The sequence below is a fragment of the Macaca fascicularis genome, chromosome 15, assembly GCF_037993035.2.
Source record: "Macaca fascicularis isolate 582-1 chromosome 15, T2T-MFA8v1.1".
Taxonomy (NCBI): Eukaryota; Metazoa; Chordata; class Mammalia; order Primates; family Cercopithecidae; genus Macaca; species Macaca fascicularis.
Window position 1 is genome coordinate 121171993 of NC_088389.1, and position 21785 is coordinate 121193777.

At 44.2% G+C, this 21785-nt stretch overlaps 1 protein-coding gene across 16 annotated transcripts in view; it reads left to right on the plus strand.

The window, feature by feature from the left end:
• Positions 1-21785, plus strand: part of SYK (spleen associated tyrosine kinase) — a 128304-nt gene that overhangs the window by 71697 nt on the left and 34822 nt on the right. For all 16 annotated transcript variants that reach the window (XR_012424875.1, XR_012424874.1, XR_012424872.1 and 13 more), the window contains 5 exons: positions 308-485; positions 3366-3575; positions 4549-4738; positions 14257-14397; positions 15331-15443. Coding sequence is in view for 12 of the 16 variants with exons in the window: in XM_074017831.1 (XP_073873932.1) it covers positions 308-485; positions 3366-3575; positions 4549-4738; positions 14257-14397; positions 15331-15443 (832 nt within the window). In the remaining 4 variants the exon portion in view is untranslated. The remainder of the gene's footprint in view (positions 1-307; positions 486-3365; positions 3576-4548; positions 4739-14256; positions 14398-15330; positions 15444-21785) is intronic.

The following is a 21785-nucleotide window of genomic DNA, read 5'->3' on the forward strand; positions in this document are numbered from 1 at the left end:
TCACGAATCCACCCGACGTCCGTGATTTCGATACAGCCACAGTTAGCCACGGAGACACTCACATCTGGTGGCAGGTAGCAGGCACCACATGCCCATGAGCGGTGGTGGTGCTATTGAATGAAATGGTCTTTCCCACCTCCCTCACCCAGCGACGTTGGAAACGTCCCTGCCGCTCTTCAGAATTTCTCATCCCTTGCAACACTGATGCTACTCTGAGTTCACACTCCCATGAAAATCATGTTCTTGGAATGATGAATCCTGATGTGGGGTCCAGCTCCGGGTTGTATGTTTCTTGACTGCCTTGCAGGCCCCCAGAGAGAAGCCCTACCCATGGACACAGAGGTGTATGAGAGCCCCTATGCGGACCCTGAGGAGATCAGGCCCAAGGAGGTTTACCTGGACCGAAAGCTGCTGACGCTGGAAGACAAAGAACTGGGCTCTGGTAATTTTGGAACTGTGAAAAAGGGCTACTACCAAATGAAAAAGTAAGTCACAATGCTCCACCGGTCTTACCCTCACGTGAGCTCAGGTTCTAGACACGACTGAGAATAACAAAATGTAACCTGGCATGACTAAACCCTTTTTTTTATTAATGCTATCTTTCTCGTTAATTTCTGGTACTATTATAATGAAAGCCTTTAATGGCGAAAACTGCAATTACTTTTGTACCGACCTAAAAGAACATGCACCTTATGGAAAATTAGGAAATAGAAACAAGCAGAAACATAAGAAAATAAAAGCATCAATCTCTGGTGTGGTGGCTCATGCCTGTAATCTTAGCAATTTGGGAGGCTGGGGTAGGAGGATTATTTGAGACCCAGAGTTTGAGACCAGCCTGGGAAACATAGCAAGACCCTGTCTCTACAAAAACACACACACACACACACACACACACACACACACACACTCTCTAAAAGATTAGCCAGGCATGGTAGTGCACACCTATAGTTCCAGCTGCTCAAGAGGCCAAGAGGTCAAGGCTGCAGTGAGCCATGATTGCATCACTGCACTACAGCCTCAGTGACAAAGCAAGGCCCTGTCTCAAAAACAAAGAGAAAAGAAAAGAAGAAAAACATCATATTTGTATAATACCATCCCAACACTACTACTGTTAACTAAACACTACTGTTAATTAACCTTATAGTATATATTTTTAGATCTTTAGTTGTACACACACGTATTACTTAATTAAAATAAAATCATTCCATTATAACAATACAGTGTTTACATTTATTTTCTTTAATTTTATGTTATGTCTCGTTTTTCTTACTGTGAAAATTGTTGATTCCAAATATGATTAGTATAATTATTTATTGGCTTTATCCTATGATTTCAAATAACAATACATATTATACAACAGTTAAAATTGCTAAATTTCTAAAATATCTTTGGTTTTTTTTTTTTTTTGGTCTTTAGAAAGTATCCAACATGGAATGTACAAGTAAAAATACTGGTTTCTAAAGTCCTTTGAAACACACCCTCTCTTTGAATTGGTATGATACTAATATGAATGTGGTTGGATTTAGTAGCTTCATGGTATTTCAAATTTAAGGAATTTTTGTAAAAAAAAAATGTATGAGTAGGTAATTTATATGATTCAAGTAGGTTAAAAATATAGACAAAAGTATACACAGACATACATGCTTTTCGGCCAGGTGCCGTGGCTCACACCTGTAATCCCAGCACGTTAGGAGTCCAAGGCAGGTGGATCACCTGAGGTCTGGAGTTCGAAACCAGCCTGACCAACATGGTAGAACCTTGTCTCTACTAAAAATACAAAAAATTAGCTGGGTGTGGTGGTGCACACCTGTAGTCCCAACTACTCAGGAGGCTGAGACAGGAGAATCACTGGAACCTGGAGGAAGAGGTTGCAGTGAGGCAAGATCACACTGTTGTACTCCAGCCTGGGCAACAAGAGTAAAACTCTGTCGAAAGGGAGGAAGGAAGGAAGGAAGAGATGAAGGGAAGGAAGGGAAGGAAGGAAGGAAGGAGAGAGAAAGAAAAGAGGGAGGAAGGGAGGGAAGGAGGGAAGGAGGGAAGGAAGGAAGGAAGGAAGGAAGGAAGGAAGGAAGGAAGGAAGGAAGGAAGGAAGGAGAAATGCTTGCTTTCCAATCTGTCCCTTCCATTTGTTTTTGTGCATGTGCATCTCTGTGTATAAACATATATACATATATACACACACAGATACACATACATGTATATACGTATACACACACAAACATACACACCCATGTATACATTCACAAGTATATACATAAGCACATGTATACACACAATCAAAATTGGTTGTGATACTTATTTTAAAATATATTTGTATATCACCGTCATTTTGTACAATGAACAAAAATGTTTCTGTGTTAATCATAAGCTTTTTCAGTTTGTGAAAGGTTGTGATCTTTATTCTCTGCTTAAATTTGTGAATTAACATAGACATGACGGTGGACATAATTTCAACTAGAGAGTTTGGGGAGAGGAGAGGCTCTCTCGGTCAATTTTGCAAAAGTATGTCTTTACAATACTGAGTCTTTCAATCTATAAACACAGCCCATCCCCGCATTTACTAGGTCTTCTTCAGCCTCTCTCAGGAGAGTTGTTTACCTCTTCAAAGCATTACATTTAAATGTATCCTTTTAAATTCTGCACCTAGAAATTCACTTTCAGCGTTTATGAAAGGCATTTTATATTCACATTCATTACACGTAATCTGAGATGGTGAATCCCAAGATGTTACAGGAATTTGTGCATGTCATCGTTGGTGAGGTTTATTTACAAGTTATTTAAATATTTTACAGTTTAGGGTTTTTGCTTGGTTGGGACGTTCTTCAGTACTGTTCTTCACCATTCTTTTTATTTTATTTTATTTTTTAGAAACAGGGTTTCCCTCTGTCATCCAGTCTAGAGTGAAGTGGCAAGAAACTCACTGCAGCCTTGAACTCCTGAGTCCAAGTGATTCTCCCACCTCAGCCTCCTAAGCAGCTGGGACTACAGGCTTGCACTGTCACGTCTAGCTGATTTTTTTTAGAGATGGGGTTTCACTATGTTGCCCAGGCTGATCTTGAACTTCTGGCCTCAAGCAATCCTCCCCCTTCAACCTCCCAAAGTGTTGGGATTATCAGCATAAGCCACCATGCCCAGCCCCCACCATTCTTTTTTAGTAATGGGGCATTACTCTCATTGTCTGTAAAATTAGGGAATATAGGTTGGAAGGCCAGCCATCCATTACAGGCTTCTGAAGACACATTGTCACTCTGTGGCAGGTATTTCCATGGGACTGGTTCCACGCGGGGATTATGCTTCACAGGAGAAGATTATCTAGAAGCCAGGCGTTTCAGAAAGTTTCTTGTGTGTTATGATTTCTCTTGCAGAGTTGTGAAAACAGTGGCTGTGAAAATTCTGAAAAACGAGGCCAATGACCCCGCTCTTAAAGACGAGTTATTAGCAGAAGCAAATGTCATGCAGCAGCTGGACAACCCGTACATCGTGCGCATGATCGGGATATGCGAGGCCGAGTCCTGGATGCTGGTTATGGAGATGGCAGAACTTGGTCCCCTCAATAAGTATTTGCAGCAGAACAGGTATTGTCAGGTGCCCCCACAGGTCTGGAAGCTCTCCCCTAAGGGACAGGGCCCACCACTGGATGGGCTGAGCAGCCTGATTTCCGTGGAAGCCTTCCCACCCTCCTGTGCCTTCCCTTATTGGTCCATACTCAGGGACCTTGACAGAGGGAAAAAGGGAGACTCAGTCTTTGGATTCAGCTCTGTTAGCTCTAGTTGTTCAGAGAAGAACTCATTCGACAGTTTTGTCTTTCTTTTCTTTCTGTACTCATTCAGTCTTGGCCTAGTGATAGACTCAGCCTCAGAATATCTTGACAGGGAATCTCCTTTCTCACTGGGAAGAACACATTCTTTTTAAAGAAACATTTAAAATAAGTGCTTTTCTAAGAGGTGACAGTTATGTTTTATCTGGCTGACCTTATGTCCTCATGAATAATGACTTCTGAAAATATCAGTCGCTGCTAATTGATTACATCCATCAAGGGAGTAATCGTGTTCTCATCTAAAGCTGTTGTTGAGATGAGGAAACTCACTTGGCGTAAGACAGAATGATGGCTACTGAGGAGCTTGCTTTGTTTGCTGTGCTATGTTTGTACTTAGGTTGTCTCTTTAGTCTCCATGGAAGGGAGGTGTTCTTACCCTTTATAGGTGAGAAACTGAGACTCAGGGTTAGTTCTGTGACCTGTGCAATACTGGAACAAGGATTTAAGGTGGTGCCTGGCTGTCTGTGAACCAGGCCTCACCACTCTGTTATACTGCTTGTCTTGCAATTCCAAGCATGCCAGGAAACTCAATCCCATTGAACACCAGGAGAATATGGCATTCAGTCCTGAAGAGTTATATGCTAACAAAGTTATTTGTCACCACTTGTGAGTTTTGTTGTTTAAGAAGAGGGAAGGAGTAGATTCACCTACTGCCTGCATGAGGAGCATGGTTGTTTGTTGTGAAATGGGTCACTGTCGGTTATAGCTGATGAGATCGTTGTGACTTTCAGACATGTCAAGGATAAGAACATCATAGAACTGGTTCATCAGGTTTCCATGGGCATGAAGTATCTGGAGGAGTGCAATTTTGTGCACAGAGATCTGGCCGCAAGAAATGTGTTGCTAGTTACTCAACATTATGCCAAGATCAGTGATTTCGGACTTTCCAAAGCACTGCGTGCTGATGAAAACTACTACAAGGTAAGTACAACTTAGCTAATATTCAGAGCAGCTGGTGGTAAAAAATGCAAGATAAATGTATGTTTTCTTTATTTTACTATTGGTATGGTTTTAAAAAGCAATTTTGCTACTTAAAAAATAACTATATAAGAAATGTTCTCATAATCTTTGATTTTACTGTTTAAAAAATAAAAATAATATATCACACCTTGAGATTTACTCAATGTAGTATATTCTAAATTATGTTTCATGGAATGATCAGGAATCTAGGTATTAAGTGATGATTCATTTTGAAAAAAGAAGAATGGGATTCCTTCATTAAGTTAATTTCAAAAGTTTGGATTGGACAGCTTGATTCTTGCAGGATTTCCCCAAAGCCCTTTTCATGCTACTCAACGTTACAAATCTCAGTAGAGGGTTTTGCTGCATTGCATCTCTCAAACTAGATTCATCCATGGCATCCTTTTCTGATAGGACATTTCATAACATCTGGTGGAACACTGTTCCACAGCATGGAGCTATTGGAGCTTGGAGCTCCAGTATTGCAGCTTGGAGCTCCAGTATCGCAGCTTGGAGCTATTCCAAAATAACCTTCTAGTGAACACCTATCTACACATGTAAAAGTTAGGAAGTAAAGATTTATCAAATAAACTCATCATCTGTGTATGTCCACTACATATGTAGAAATTGTTCTATTGGCTTAACTGGTATCCTGAGGAGTTGAAGTGTCAAAAAATAAATGCAGTGCTGGAAAGAAGAGATCTAGACAGTTATGTGACTGAAGCTAAAAGAAACCTATGCCCCTTAGTTTGGTGAGGTAGAGATTATCAAGAATTAAGGGTGGACTTCCAGCAAAACATAAAGTAGAAACTAGTTCTGGGTGCAGGCTTAGACTTCCTAAAAAATAATTTCACAGTGACCAATCCCCTTGCTAATATGACTTGACCCCTCTCTGAACCCTCAAATGAACCAATAACAACCAAAAGAAGAAACGATAAGAAAGCTCCATCTTCATATTAACTCATCCATGGTGTATACCTAGGGTCTGTGTTGACCAACTGGAAAATGTGATGGGATTGGGTCCCACTGAGTCAAAGAGGGTGCCGAGGGCAGGTTGACAACTCTGCTTGTCTCTGGTGAAGTCCATGTGCTCAGAAATAGATGGCAGACCCTGAAAATCTACCTAGTGGATGGCAGATGGGGTCCTGAGTTTCATGCCCTGCAGTGGTCAGAGACTCCACCCTGAGTGAAAATACCCACCCACTCACCTTTCCCTAAGAGGCAGTCCATGGACCAGTAGGTGATGGGGAACGGTGGACCTCAGCCAGCAAAGGGACTGCATGAAAGGTGAGCCACAAGAACCAAGCTCTGAGGCAGGCAGGCAGACTCCACCATCTTGAGCACAAAGGCCAGGCAAGAGTATAGCAGGGCTCAGGCTGGCCCTCCTCACCCCATTCTTCATACAGTAGCTTCCCAGAAGGAAGCCCCTTCAGAAGTGAGCCACTGTGAGAAGGGCATCAGCATGGGCCTGGACAGAGACAGCAGGGAAACGGAGCAAGGGAGACAGCAGCCTAGGATGAGCAGCACAGGATACGCTGGAGAAAGAAGCCTGTTGTAAAGCTGCATGTACCTCATCATGATCATTAGACAGAAGAAGACAGCCTGTCTGAAACAAGGACACAGACGAGATAGAGAAGATGAAACATGAATGCTGGTCACCTTATCCACTGCTGTATAACAAATCACCTGAAACTTAGTGCCAAAAACACCACCAGGTGTTGGTTTCCTTGCCATCCTGCTGTGTGGGCAGGGCCGGGTGGGCAGGGTTTAGTGTGTCTGCTCACAACAGGGGGTTGTACGGTGGCCCGAGGGACAGGAGGAATGTTTCCACTCTGCTCACTCACACTACTCAGCCATGAGCAGCTGGTTAGACCCGGCCCATGCTGGAGACCTCTGTGGGGCTGTCAGCCAGCTCACCTGCACACAGCCTCTCCTTGGGGCCCTCGGGCTTCCTCACAGCATGGCAGCTGCAGGCTGAGAGCAGTTACCCAAGAGGCAGGAAGTGGGGGCTGCCAGGCCTATAAGGCCGGGCCCAGAAACTGCCTCAGGGTCACTACCACCTGATCCTGTTGGTCAGAGCAGCCAAGGCCGCCAGTTTCAAAGGATGGGATAGATAGAACCACCCTTGTGAGGAGAAGCATCAAAGAGTCAAAGAACATGGGGCCAATTCTAAAACCGCCATAGATATTAAACAGCATACCATTAGAAAGTAAACTAAAGTAAACTAAAAAGTAAACCAAAGTTGTCTTTGGACAATCAATGAAGAAAAAAAGCCACTATGGAAATAAAAGCCATGTTGGAAGCAGCAAAAACAGACCAAACTACTGAAAAGACAGGGTAGTGGAGGATTTCTTTATGAAAAAAAAGCAAAGTGACATGGAGAAGAATAAAAAGTGGGCCGGGCGCGGTGGCTCACACCTGTAATCCCAGCACTTTGGGAGGCTGAGGCAGGCGGATTACCTGAGGTCAGGAGATCAAGACCAGCCTGGACAACATGGTGAAAACCCGTCTCTACTAAAAATACAAAAATTAGCTGGGCGTGGTGGCGCACACCTGTAATCCCAGCTATTCGGGAGGCTGAGGCAGGAGAATTCCTTGAGCCCAGGAGGCAGAGGTTGCAGTGAGCTGAGATCGTGCCACTGCACTCTAGCCTGGCCAACAGAGTGAGACTCTGTCTCAAAAAAAAAAAATAAAAAGTGAAACAAGATCAAAGAAAAGTTCTAGCTGTGGAAGCAAACGAACTCTGGCACTCAGGGAACCATGTGTGGCAGTGTGGATTGTGCAGCATCATGACTGAAAACACAAGTGCTGTTTGATCCAGCAGCTCCTTCCGGGAGCAAACACACACATCTGGTAATGTGCACTCTAGCACGGGCTGCCGTAGCAAAAATCTGGAAACTGCCTGACAGCTGCTCCACAGAGTTCGGTCCATTCAGTCATAGCAGATTCACAGCAAGCTCACAACGCAGCGCTTTTAAAAGTGACTTCATTTGCATGTGCTGACCTAGAAATATGTCTCCTATACATGGTTAGGCAGAAAAATTAAAAAGTACAGTGCAAAAAGAATATGCCCCTAGTTTGTTGACCAGAAAAAAGTAAATACTACCTATGTATGCATGTATCTAGGTTATTCTGGAGAGAGGCTAACTTTCATTGCATTTAGGATTTGTCAAAGGTTTACTTTTTTCATCAGTTCAGAATTCAGAAGAAACTTGAAATAACACATGGCTGTATTGTTCATGACTTGTAAGATCAACATTTTAAAATAGCACACCAGGTGATGGAAACAGTATAATCAGTCGTGTCATTTGGAAGAGAAATGCCAGGGCACCTTATGGTCTCCAGACTGATGTCCTGAATGTCTCCTTGTTATCCACCATAGTGCCATGAAATCGTTTTCGCCGAAATCATGTCCCTCCCTCCACCGCAATGAGACCTCACACAGGTGACATCAGCAGAAGATAACAAGACTCCGCTGTGTGCCCCCGAATCCCAAACCCAGAAGAGAAGGTTTTGCTATACAGTTTTGACTTCTGTACTATCACTTGCTTTTTAAAATTAGGATATTAGAAAGCTTAGATCATTTTTTAATGATGCTAGCAAATAGCGTATGCTAAAATAATTGACCTGGGAGGAGAACTGATCAAGGTGGACAACTAAATGCAACTAGTATATGCTCCTCCATGGAGCGGGACCAAAATAACAAGTACATATTCACACTTCCAATAGATGATCTAAGAGAGAACACGAATGCAACCGAGGAGCGACAGGAAGCACGGAAAGCAAAGCAGAGGGAAACGAGGCAGCCTGCTTGGCCAGGAATGACTGGGGAGCTGGAAGAAGCTTCCAGATGTGGGGAAAGCATAAGCGAGAGATCCCCAGGGCTCCACATTCCAGCCAAGGACCTCTACAGTCCTAGCGACAGGAGAATCCCTCGACTCACGTGGGCCTTAAGACTACCACAGGGAGCTGCCTAGGGATCACACAGAGGCATTGCTCCATAGAGGGAATTCACACTGAGTCCCACAGGCTTCCGAGCTCTGAGTCGCTGCAGTTTGGTGCCATACTGAGAACCAAGCCCCCAAAGGACTGCGTCTTGCCCTGGGACTATTGCTGATGCTGCCACCACCGGGCCAAGGACAGAGAGGAGAGTGGACACCGCCACACACCCCAGGGACAGATCCCCCTGCTGCTGCAGGCTGCTGTGGGACTGAGACACAAGCAAATCCCACCCCCTGTAGCTGCCTGCCTACACTGCTCCCCCTGAGAATGGCCCCAGCCTCCCCAGGAGCAGGCCCATAGCCAGCGCCATTCTGAGAGCCAAGCTTCCACAGGTCTGTGTCCTTCCCTGGGCCAGGGCTGATGCTGCCACTGCCGGGCCACACAGGGAGAAGAGAGGCCAGGCACTTTCACCTACCACAAAAGCAAATCCCACCACCACTGAGGGCTGCTGTGAGACCAAGGCTCAAGGAGACTGCATATCCCACAGCTACCTGCCTACTCTGCACCTACTGAGAGTGGCCCTACCCTTTCTGGTGGCAGGCCTTCAGGGCCGCCACTCCTGGCAACCTAGAGACCACCCCTCCCTGCGTATCACAGCCAGCACCTGAGTGCACTACCAGGGAGCCTGAGCGCAAGTCCATTGGCCTAGTCACATGCCCCAATACTTGAGTATGACATCCTGTTGCAGCCACCGCCAACACCAACATGGACCACTGGGGTTCCAGTGAGTTGCCCTACCACCATTACTGCCATCACCCACGTCACACCCACTGCTCAGGAACCCAAGAACCCACCCACATGCCCAGCCACTGCAGCATCCAGACAGTCTACCTGAAAGCCCAAGAGTCAACCTGCTTGGACCAACTGACACCAGTGCTAGTGTATACCGCCCTAGGGCCCAAGGACAGGCATACTCAGCTCACTGCTGTCACCACTGTGGTCTGAAGACTGGCCCACCTAGCATCCTATTCACAGTACACCTTCACGACAGCCTCCACTAATAACCATACCCTGAGCCACTGAGAAAATCACAGATGTCACTGAGGCAGTTTATGGCCAAAGAAATTATACATAGACTAAATACTGCATTCACCCCAAATCAAACCCAAAGAGCTATAAAGCTATATATATATATATATCTCCAACAACATATATACATCTTCAGGAAAAAGACCTTTTCCACGAAAGCAATTTCAAAAAATTGGAAGAAATGACTGTTATACCATATGGGCAGATATCAGTGTAAAAACACAGGAAGCATGAAAAAGCAAGGACATATGATACCTCCAGAGGAACACATAATTCTCCAGCAAAACAATCCCAATCAAAAAGAAATTCACAAAACCCCAGATGAAGAATTCAAAATATTGATTTTAAAGAAGCTAAATAAGATATAAGAGAATTCTGAAAAACTATAATAGAGAGAATTCAGAAAAGCAGTTCAGGATATGAATGAGAAATTTATCAAAGAAATAGATATTTTTGAAAGAACCAAACAGAAATTCTGGAACTGAAGATTCGTTGAATGCAATAAAAAATATATCCCAAACTTCACTGATAGACTAGGTTAGGCAAAATAAAGAATCTCAGAACTTGAAGACAGGTCTTTTGAAACAATCTATTCAGACAAAAATAAAGAGAAAAGAATAAAAAAGAATGAGCAAACCCTTCATGATATATGGGGCAGTGCAAAGCAACTGAATATTCAAATCATCAATATTCCCAAGGTTGAAGAGAGAATGAAAGATTAGAAATCCTATTTAATGAAATATTAAATCAAAAGTTCCCAAATCTAACAACAGACCTAGACATCCAGATACAGGAGGCCCAAAAGTCCCCAACAGATACAATGCAAAATCATCTTCTCCACAGCACGTTACAATCAAACCGCTTAAAATCAAAGCAAAAGCAAATATACTAAAAACAACAAAAGAAAAGCTTCTCATCACCCATAAAGGAAGCAGCATTAGACTAACAGTGGACTTCTCAGCAGACACCTTACAGTCCAGGAGAGAAGGGGATGACATTTTCAAAGTGCTGAAAAAAAAGTACTGCCACCCAAGGAGACCATGTCCAGCAAAACTATCCTTCATAAATAAAGGAAAAATAAAGCCTTTCCCAGGTAAGCAAACACTGAGGGAATTCATCACCACTAGACTAATCCTAGAAGAAGTACTCAAATGAATCCTAAACGTGGAAGTAAAAGGACAATATTTACCATCATAAAAATGCACAAAAGTATAAAACTCACTGGTAAACCAAACATACAAATAATCCTGTTAAGTAGTGGGCTAAGAACATAGACAGACATTTCTCTAAAAAGGATATACGAATGGCCAACAGGTATATGAAAAAATGCTCAATATCACCAAATAGCAGGAAAGTGCAAATTACAAACACAGTGAGATACCATCTTATCACAGCTAGAATGGCTATATTAAAAAGATTTTTTTAAAAATGCTGGCAAAGATGCAGGAAAAAGGGGAACTCTTACACACTATTTGTGGGAATGTAAATTAGTATAGTCACTATGGAAAATAGTAGAGAGACTCCTCAAAACAAAAGGCCAGGCACGGTGGCTCACGCCTGTAATCCCAGCACTTTGAGAGCCCAAGGTGGGTGGATCACGAGGTCAGAAGATCGAGACCATCCCGGCTAACACGGTGAATCCCTGTCTCTACTAAAAATATAAAAAATTAGCCGGGCATGGTGGTGGTCCTGTAGTCCCAGCTACTTGGGATGCTGAGGCAGGAGAATGGCGTGAATCTGGGAGGCGGAGCTTGCAGTGAGCCAAGATCACGCCACTGTGCTACAGCCTGGGTGACAGAGCTAGACTCCATCTCAAAAAAAAAAAAAAAAAAAAAAAACTACACATAGAATTACCATATGATCCGGCAATCCTACTATTGGGTATTTATCCCAAGGCAAATAAACTTGTATCAAAGGGATACATACACTCATGTGCTTATCATAGAACTATTCACAATAGCAAAGATGTGGAATCAACGTAAGTGGCCATCAATGGATGAATGGGTAAAGAAAATGTGGTGTGTATATATATGTGTGTGTATGTGTGTGTGTATGTATACACATATATACATATATGCGTATGTATGTATATGTATATACATATATGTGTGTATATATATACATATATACATATATGTGTGTATATATACACACATACATACACATATATAAACACACACATACATATATATGTGTATATATATAGCACACACATACATATATATGTGTATATATATAACACACACACAATGGAATACTATTTGGCCTGAAAAAGAATGAAATTATGTCATTTACTGCAACATGGATGGAACTGGAGGTCATTATGTTAGATGGCATAAGCCAAGTACAGAAAGACAGATGCCACACGTTCTTACTCATGTGTGGAAGCTAAAAAAAAAAGAGAGATTTCATGGAGATAAGGAATAGAATGATAGATACCAGAGGCTAGGAAGGGTGTATGGATGGGAGTGGAGATGAAAGAGGTTGGTTAATGGGTACAAACATACAATTAGACAGAACAAATGAACTCCAATATTTGAGAGCAGAGTGGGGTGACTATAGTTAGCAACATTATATTGTATATTTCAAAGTTGCTAGAAGAGAGGGCTTGAAATGCTCCCAACACATAGAAATGGTAAGTACTCAAGGTGCTAGACATCCCAAATACCCTGACTTGGTCATTACACATTCCATGTATGTAACAAATACGTGTACCCCATAAATATGTAAAATATTTTGTATCAATTAAAAAAATTTTAAAAAGAAATAATTGAAATTGGCTTAAAACTATGGACATACGCACATTAGTACTTAAATATACTTATGAATAGCCCAGTATTTCTCGGATCATAATCATAAAGCAATATTCAGACTTGACTTGTCTGTTGCCATCTACATTCCCCATGAAGCTGTGTGTGACCAAAAGAAAAGATGAGAGGAGAAGACTAAAAGATGCAAAGATTTTATATTTAATATATTAAATAAATAATATAATATATTAAATAAATAATATAAATAAATATATTAAATATATACGTTTAAAAATTTTTAAATAATTTTAAAGCTTTTAAGATTTAATAGTATCTTTAAAATTCAGACTAAACATACAGACACACACACACACACACATACACACACAGTATTTTGTGGCTCAGGATTTTATTCTTTGTTAAAGTTGTGATAAAATACATGTAACATGAAATTTATCAGCTTAATCATTTTTTTATGTGTACAGTTTAGCAGTGTTAGGTACATTCATATTGTTGTACAACCAATATCCAGAACTCTTTTCATCTTGCAAAACGGAAACTCTGTCCCCATCAAATACCAACTCCCCATTCTCCCTCCCTACTAGACCCTGGCAACCAGCATTGTACTTTCTGTCTGTATGAGTTTAGCTACTCTTGGTACCTCACCAGAACCATACAGTATTTGTCCTTTGGTGACTGGCTTATTTTGTTATGGGTGGAGGGTGTCCAGCTTTTTGGCATCTTGTACGAAGAACTGGACAAAACACACAAACACAACAAGGAAACAATGAAGCCATAAAAGCAGAGATTTATTGAAAACAAAAGTACACTCCACAGGGTGGGAGCGGGCCTGAGCATAGGGTTCTAGAGCTCAGTTACAGAGTTTTCTGGGGTTTAAATACCCTCTAGAGGTGTTCACGGGTTACTTGGGGTACACTCTATGTAAATGAAGAGGCTAAAGTGAAGTTACAAAGTTATTGTAAATGAAGGGGATGAAGTAACGTTACAAAGTCATTTACTGAGTGTACGCCCTGTGTAAATGAAGAGGATATTTCCTGTCATATCTGAAGTGTTTCCATTTCATTTAGTTCTAGGAAGTCCTTAGGTTCCCTGCCTCCAGGCCCTATTCTCCTGTCTTAATTTCACTCAGCATAATGTCCTCCAGGCTCATGCATATTGTAGTGAATTCCCTTCCTTTTGAAGGCTGAATACTATTCCGTTGTCTATATAGATGGTGTTTTGTGTATCCACTCATCTGCTGAAGGACACTTGAGTTACTTTCATGTTTTGACTATTTGGAATAATGCTGCTATGAACATGAGTGTATACAATTTTATGCTTTTCTTTCTTTTTTTTTTTTTTTTTTTTGAGATGGAGTTTCTCGTTCTGTCACCCAGGCTGCAGTGCAGTGGTGTGATCTCAGATCACTGTAACCTCCGCCTTCTGGGTTCAAGCAATTCTCCTGCCTCAGCCTCCCGAGTAGCTGGGATTACAGGCACCCACCACCACACCTGGCTAATGTTTGTATTTTTAGTAGAGACGGGGTTTCACCATGTTGGCCAGGCTGGTCTTGAGCTCCCGATCTCAAGTGATCTGCTCTCCTCAGCCTCCCAAAGTGCTGGGATTACAGGCATGAACCATTGCGCCCAGCCCACAATTTTATTCTTAATGGAATTTCTACCTCTGCTTTGCTTTTAGGCCCAGACCCATGGAAAGTGGCCTGTCAAGTGGTACGCTCCGGAATGCATCAACTACTACAAGTTCTCCAGCAAAAGCGATGTCTGGAGCTTTGGAGTGTTGATGTGGGAAGCATTCTCCTACGGGCAGAAGCCGTATCGAGTGAGCCGCTCCTCTTTCATTTTCTCACTGTGGGGCCGTTAGAACAGATAAGCACCAGACTGTCTTTACAGGAACTTAAAAACCCTAAAATCTGAGCACCTCTCTGAGTCTCTCGTTATCTTTTACCAGTAAGCAGTTAATGTGCCCTCAGTCTGTTCCAAACTGAGGACGAAATATATGATGCTCGCTGAAGAGTGTGCTTTTCCCATTGTGTGTCAACGCACGTAAATATACACAAAATACAACCCAGCTCATTATTCATTAGAGTTGAAATAGAAATCATGACTATTTACAGTATCTTAGTTACATTTTTTAGATCTTTTTCTTTTTTTTGAGACAGAGTCTCGCTCTGTCTCCCAGGCTGGAGTGCAGTGGTGCGATCTTGGCTCACCTCAAGCTCCGCCTCGCGGGTTCACACCATTCTCCTGCCTCAGCCTCCCGAGTAGCTGGGACTACAGGTGCCCGCCTCCACGCCCGGCTAATTTTTTGTATTTTTAGTAGAGACAGGGTTTCACCGTGTTAGCCAGGATGGTCTCGATCTCCTGACCTTGTGATCCGCCCACCTCGGCCTCCCCTAGATCTTTTAATTAAAACATATATACCAAAAAGGGCACAACTCTTAGCATGCAGCACAGTGGTTTTTCCACAAATGAAACATACCCGTGAAATCAGCCCCCAGATGACAAACAGAACCCCAGAGGCCGTTTCCTCTGCACACACAGCCTTCCCTGCGGCAGACCCATCTGACTCCAGCATCACAGATTAAGTGCTCCTGTTTTTATACTTCATATAATTGAAATCATACAATGTGTACTCCTCCATGTCTTGGAGTGGCTGTTTTGTTTTGTTTGGCTAACACTTTTAAAAAAAAAAAAAAAAAAAAAAAAAAAAAAAAAAAAAAAAAAAAGCTTATGCATATCTTCCATGTTGTAGGGGATGAAAGGAAGTGAAGTCACCGCTATGTTAGAAAAAGGAGAGCGGATGGGGTGCCCTGCAGGATGTCCAAGAGAGATGTACGATCTCATGAACCTGTGCTGGACGTACGAGTGAGTACCTAACACTGTCTGCGACGTATTTAAATGCTCTGGAGACAGGTGAAATGGCTGGGCGTCTGAAACAAGCATAAAGTTCACCTTTTCATGAATCAGAAATGTGCCCCCTTTCTAAACAAACAATGGTGGGGGCTGGTCCTGCTTTAAGTTTAGACAGGGACTCTAACCCAAGTGTCCAAATTTAAACGTCGATAATGGTGGAGATATGGGGCAAGGGCAGTCAAACTAAAAAGGTGTTTGTAAGAGTTTGGGGCTGGATGCCGTTTCTGGCATATAGAGGATGGTAGCAGTACTCAGTAGGGGATGTTATACTTTCCTGACTCCCTGATGACCATGAGCAGTGAGCGGTGACCTCAGAATCTGGTCAGCTCACAAATGGATTGGCTAAGGTTGCACTTCCCTAGAATCTACCTCGTCCTTGAAATGGTGGCCTCAGTCCACCCTGACTGCCATCATATGTCTCGCTTAGTGGATCCAGGTGCTGTTATGCTTGTAAAGTACATCTGGCATTATTCTCAGGTGATGCTCAGGGCAGCTGAGCAGGGAAGGAAAATGCATTGTCACTGAAAATTAGGAGTACAGCTTTGCCAGGCTCAGCAGCCTGCTTGTGCGTGCGTAGCAGGGTGACCCCAAGCTGCCATCTCCAGCTCCCTGGTACTGAACTGTACACACAGAGCCCATGCAGCTTAGAATCGACGTGGTTTGTGATCAGGAGGACATCACAAATCCTGGCCATGGATTTGATGCTTTGTGGAATCAGGTTTGCCCTCAGATACAGCTGACATTGCCAGAGCCTCTGAAAGATGAGGGCTATTTCAAATGCTGCAGATGCCACCTGGGGTTCCGAGACCTCCCCTCCCCACCCTGGGAGTATCACTCTACCACAATTGTGAGTGATGGGGAAATAATCTCATTCTCCATCTAGAAACCACCCAGGGCACAGCCACAAAGGCAGCAGGCAAACTGTGGGTAGTTGCTACCCTGCCCCTGCTGCTGCCATGGCTCAGGAGAGGGGCCTGGCCTGGACCCTGGGGCATCTTCTCCAACCCCAAGTGTTAGTGCTACAGGGAGAGCTAAGTGTCAGCAAGAGAGAAGTGTTATTCATAGATTTAGGAGGATGTTTATTCCTAAGTCTTGGCTTAATTCCCCCAGTGCCCAAATCAGAATTGTCAGAACCATTGGCAGGTAGGCACTGGCAGCACTGGACCCTGGGGAGGGCAGCCCTTGGGCACGTGGCAGCCTGTGACCCTTTGCTGGTCGTGTTCTTTGGTCCTGCCTGCAAGGCTTCCCTTCCTGTAGGAGGGTGAGGAGGGTAGAGTTTAAATGATTGTGATACAAATGCAAAAACTTGGAATTAAAAATGAACTCGCAGTGGGGAGTTTTTGCATTTAACGTTGATGCTGATCTATTTATTTCTGTCGATTCTTCTTTGTGGTATGTGTTTTATAGTGAGGAGTGAAAGGTGGGTGGGGAGAGGGCTAGGTGCTACAGCCAGGGGCACCACCTCCCACTTGGCTCCCGGGTGGCTGCGGTGAGGCTGCTGAATACCCTTTGGGCCATGGTGCATTCTTGTGACTCAAGGAATCAGGATGGGAGCCGCTGGGCCCACCTCAGTCCTTCATGGACACAAGTAACAGTGGGCACTGTTATTTCCAGAATGGTCCACCGGGGGAGGCCGGGGAGGGAAAGCAGTCTACGTGATACTCACTGGATATTCACCAGAATTACAGCGAAGTAGAGCAGTAAACGGTCTCTTTAAGAGAGCATTCTTTCTAAACGTGTTTTCCCGCCTGAAGATTTAAGATGGAACCTGAGTGAGGTTCCCAGGCAGGCAGTGTCTTTCCCCTTTTGGTTCCCACCCCAGTCCGCTCTGCAGTGGTGCATTTCCGTGAGTTCTGCAGGCTTGGAGGAGTCAGCTCCCGGGCACAAGCCCCAGTCAAAGGGAAATCATGACGATGCCCCATGCCCCAGATTAGAAATCGCAGCTCCTTATCAGACTTTGATTTATTTCCCAGCAAAGCGATATTTCTGAAGGTTACAGTGTTCCTAGTAGTGACCTCAAACAGGGTTGGGGGAGGTGGGGAGATGTTCAGAAACTTTTGAAGCAGCTGTATTTGTCTGCGGTAATACCTGAGTTCGTTGCCTCACGCCAAGCAAATCGAAGATGCAGACACCCAAGAAGTGAGTTTAAGAGCAGAGGTTTAATAGGCAAGAGAAAAGAGAGAAGCTCTCTCTCCTGCAGACAGATAAGGGCTGCCAAGTGGTTCTTCAGGTTCCTGTGGAAACACACAGGGTTTTATAGACGAGCTTGAGTCTGATTTACATAGGGCCCAAAGATTGGTTGGACCAGGTGGGTCATTTACATAACACGGAAAGAAACTGGTCTCCCCACCCTAATCTTTTATTATGCAGATGAGGTCTCTACTTGGCCAGTGCCATGTTGCCTGCTTTTTTTTTTTTTTTTTTTTTTCTGAGACGGAGTCTCGCTGTGTCGCCCAGGCTGGAGTGCAGCGGCGCAATCTCGGCTCCAGGATGGTCTGGATCTCCTGACCTCGTGATGCGCCCACCTGGGCCTCCCAAAGTGCTGGGATTACAGGTGTGAGCCACTGCGCCCGGCCTTTGCCTGCTTTTTTACTGCACACTTGGCAACAAGGAAAGTGGAAGAGGGAACCTCCATGTTGAATATCCCTGGCCTCCAGGTGTCCCTTTTCTATCGACACAGCTTCCAGCATTTACCTATGCGAGCTTTTAGCTTGCTTATCTATGCTTGCAGCTTGATTTTTCAGGCTGCTTTTTGTTAGAAAAAGACATGATTTAGGGGCTGCTTTTTATTACAAGGAAACCTTACAGAGGACTCTGTCACCCACTCTATATGCCTACATAATTTCTTTCTAGCTCCGTATCACTTTGTCTGAACGTAAGAAATTCAATGAGGTGCAGTTGAATGAAAAAAAAGAAAAACATTCCTTGGAGCAGGGCCACAAGGAGAACTCAGAAGCGCCAAGGGCTGGTCCTGGTAACCGGGGCTATTGCTCGAGGCCCTCCAGAAGGTGCAGGGGTCCCTCACCGCAGGCCCTGTCATCAGTTCCAGGGTGTGATCCTGGGATTTCAAAGGGACTTCTCAGCCTCAGTGACAGAGCCCTGAGAAGGCAGACAGCATCCCTCGCTCACCATTGTAAGAGAGCCAGAGATTACCTCCAACCCCTTTTTAGTCTTAGCGGGCTCTTCAGCTGGACCTGAAACCAAATTGATACCAGGCAGATTAATAAAAGAAAAGCATACCAATTTTATTAGTTTTACATGTTTATGGGGAGACTCGCAAGAGAGTGAAGTCTAAAGAAGTGGCCAAAGCAAGATGCTTTTATACTTTTTAGACAAAGAACCATACATTTAAGAAGAAATGACAGGACAAATCTGGCTAGGAGTAAATTTTCTAGAGAAGGCACTAGGAGATATGAGGATGGTGTAAAACCGGTGGAAGATAAGGGATACTTTGTTAAATATGTTTACTCAGGCCCATTGCAGCTCCAGTGCCCAGTCTCTGATGATAAGGGCCATTTTCTCATCCTGCTACAGGGAGGGTCTCCTTCCCAGAGGAATCTTTATGGCTTGCTGCAGACACAAAGAGACAGGTCAGCTCGTCCTTTCCGAAACCACAATTTATCCAATATTTTCAACTCAAAATAATCAATACCCCAATCTGGCATATTCTGGGATGGCCCGTGCTTCACTCCTTCCCCCTCCGGCTTTCCAAAGAGGAAACACATTAGAGTCCGCCCCATGCAGGTCACTCAGGAAGGCAGCGTGAAAGCCGAGAAGGAAACACTGGCCCTTAGAAAGCAGGACTCAGTCAGGAAGCCTTCCACTGCAGTGTTCTCCAGAGCCAAGTCGTGCTTCGGGTGATTGAAGACACCCGTGGGGAAAGCCCTTGCAAATGGAGAGAAGTTGGTGCTCTTGATCCTGAAAAACAGTCTCCTAATAGTCCCAGCCCTCCAGTGGGGGCCTCTGCCGAATGGAGAAAATTCCTGGGCTCTCCAGTTTCTCTGAGAGTCAGGGAGGCTCGAGATGCGGCTCCAATTCCTGTTTAAAGATCAGTAAGCCCAAGATACAGCATGAATTCCCAGGACCTTGGTGAGATCTGCCCTGGCTCCCTGCACAGCCTCAGCCAGCTTTCCTCTGAGCGGCACGTCCTCTGAGAGCCCTGGGTCATTCACAGGGTCGGTGGCCACTGCCGGAGCTCATGCTGTGCAGGCTGCCGCCCCAGATGCAAGCCTCACAAGCCTCAGACCCTGTCCTTATCAGACCTTATAGTTGGGACTGGAGCAGACAGGCAATAAATAATAAGCTAAAAATAAGTGTGTCCTATGGTGTGTCTTAGGAAAGGGATGATTCCAGTGAGAAATCAAAGCAAGGAGGGCACAGGGGCCTGGAGGACATCACGTGTGTGTATGGGGTTTTTAAAGCCCTCTCGTGTCGAAGTAGTTTCTCAGAGTTACCTGTAGCACAGAAGCATATTGGAGCTTCTAGAATGTGGTGGATTCAATGAAGGGACTACAGATGGTCCTAGTATATTCTTTGTTTTGTTTGGTTTTGCTTTGTTTTGCTTTGTTTTTTCATTTTTTCCTCAGTTGTAAACAGCCACCCTCTCCAAGGTGATATATAGAGACAGACAGAGAGAGCGGGAGGGAGGTAGATGAAGGGAGAGAAAGAGGGAGGGAGGGAGAGAAGCAGTCTCATTAGCACAAACCTGGGTATGGTTAAAGGGGGTTTATTATGAGTAACAAAAGATGCTGCTTTCAGCCCAACAATCAGGAAATTCCACGGGTTTTAGGAGCTCTGTGCCAGGAACCCAGGATGAAGACCATATATCTCTTTATATAAAATCACACACTGGAAACTTTAAAAGAGAACAGAAAATTATGGGGAGGGAAGGGTCACACATCCAATAGGGGCTCCAAATAGGCCACCTTTAGGGATTGCAGCTGAGACATGCAGGCTAAGAAGCAAGGTTGGGTATAGGGATGAGGGGAGAGGAGGAGGGTCACTGGGCATGAGGGGCAGAGCAGAAACTGCACTCTGGCCTGAAAGCAGAGTGGCAGGCGAGGGCAGGGCAGGAAGCTGGGCACGCAAGGGCCATGCATCACCCTCCTGCTGCTGAAGCACAGCTGTGTCCCGGCTTCCTGGAGGCAGCATCTCCCCTGGATGCACAGGAGAGATTTCCTAGGAGACCTGAGCAGGTGTTTTTCCTGAGGACGAGTCTGTATTCCTGTTTCCCTTTATTTGTTTGGTGCTTGGCTGCTGGGCAGATGAACCCCCAGAGCAAGATCCAAAGGTGCTCTTTGTACCATTTGGATCCCCACAGTTGGAGCAGAGCCCCCTGTTTTGCAAAGATGCTAAAGTATGTTCTCTTTGACTATAGAAGTTTAGGAGCAAGATAGAGGCTGTCCCTCTGGGTGGACGCATGCTCCTGTACCAGAGGCTTGGCCACCATATCCCCTCTTGGAACACACTTGGTGGCCAGAGACAAGGCCCCTCTCAGTGACACCGTGGGAGGCCCGTGTCCCCAGACATGACCACAGATGGCTGACCACACTGATCAATTCCAGCAGTTTTATCATTCTGCTCGCTATTGAAAGCTATAAGTAAAACCATGTATTTTGATGCCATTTGACAAAGCTACCCATTTTGATTTGTAGAAGCCACTCTGCTCTTAAAATGATGAGTGAGTCTTGGTCCTGATGCACATTCTATGGCTGTTCTCTTGTGTCGACATTGAACCATATGAAATTGCCATTGCCATAGGTCAAAATGGCTGAACGTGGATGGTTTCATACAATTTAACCTCACATTCTATTTCACTTTTTCACTTATTATATTTCAACTTCACCCACTTGTAATATATCCAGAAATCTTGCAAAATAAGAAAAATAACTTCTAAGTGAGGATTGATTATCGGGGTTTTAGTACTTGCTTCCAACTGATCTGTAAAGATGTCTGTGTGAGAGTAAACAGAAGTGTCTGTAAATGTTTGTTTAGAGACTGCGAATTGTTAACGCTTTTGCCCGTGGTTCACTGACATCAGTGCCTCCCTGGCCAGCAGTGGCAGTAAGGACTGGCTGTATTAAGGTGGATCATAGACAAGCCCCAGGTCTTTGCTTCTGCCATGACATGTTTTGAGTTTTCATAAGAACCCGTATCAACAGCCCATTTTCAGAAAATCCAGAGCCATGGATTAGAGCGTGGAAAGGAAGAATTAAAGCTATGTTCGTATTTCTTCTCTTAACAAGATTACGAGTCAGATGTTGACTATATCCGCAGTACATTTGCCGAGTATTT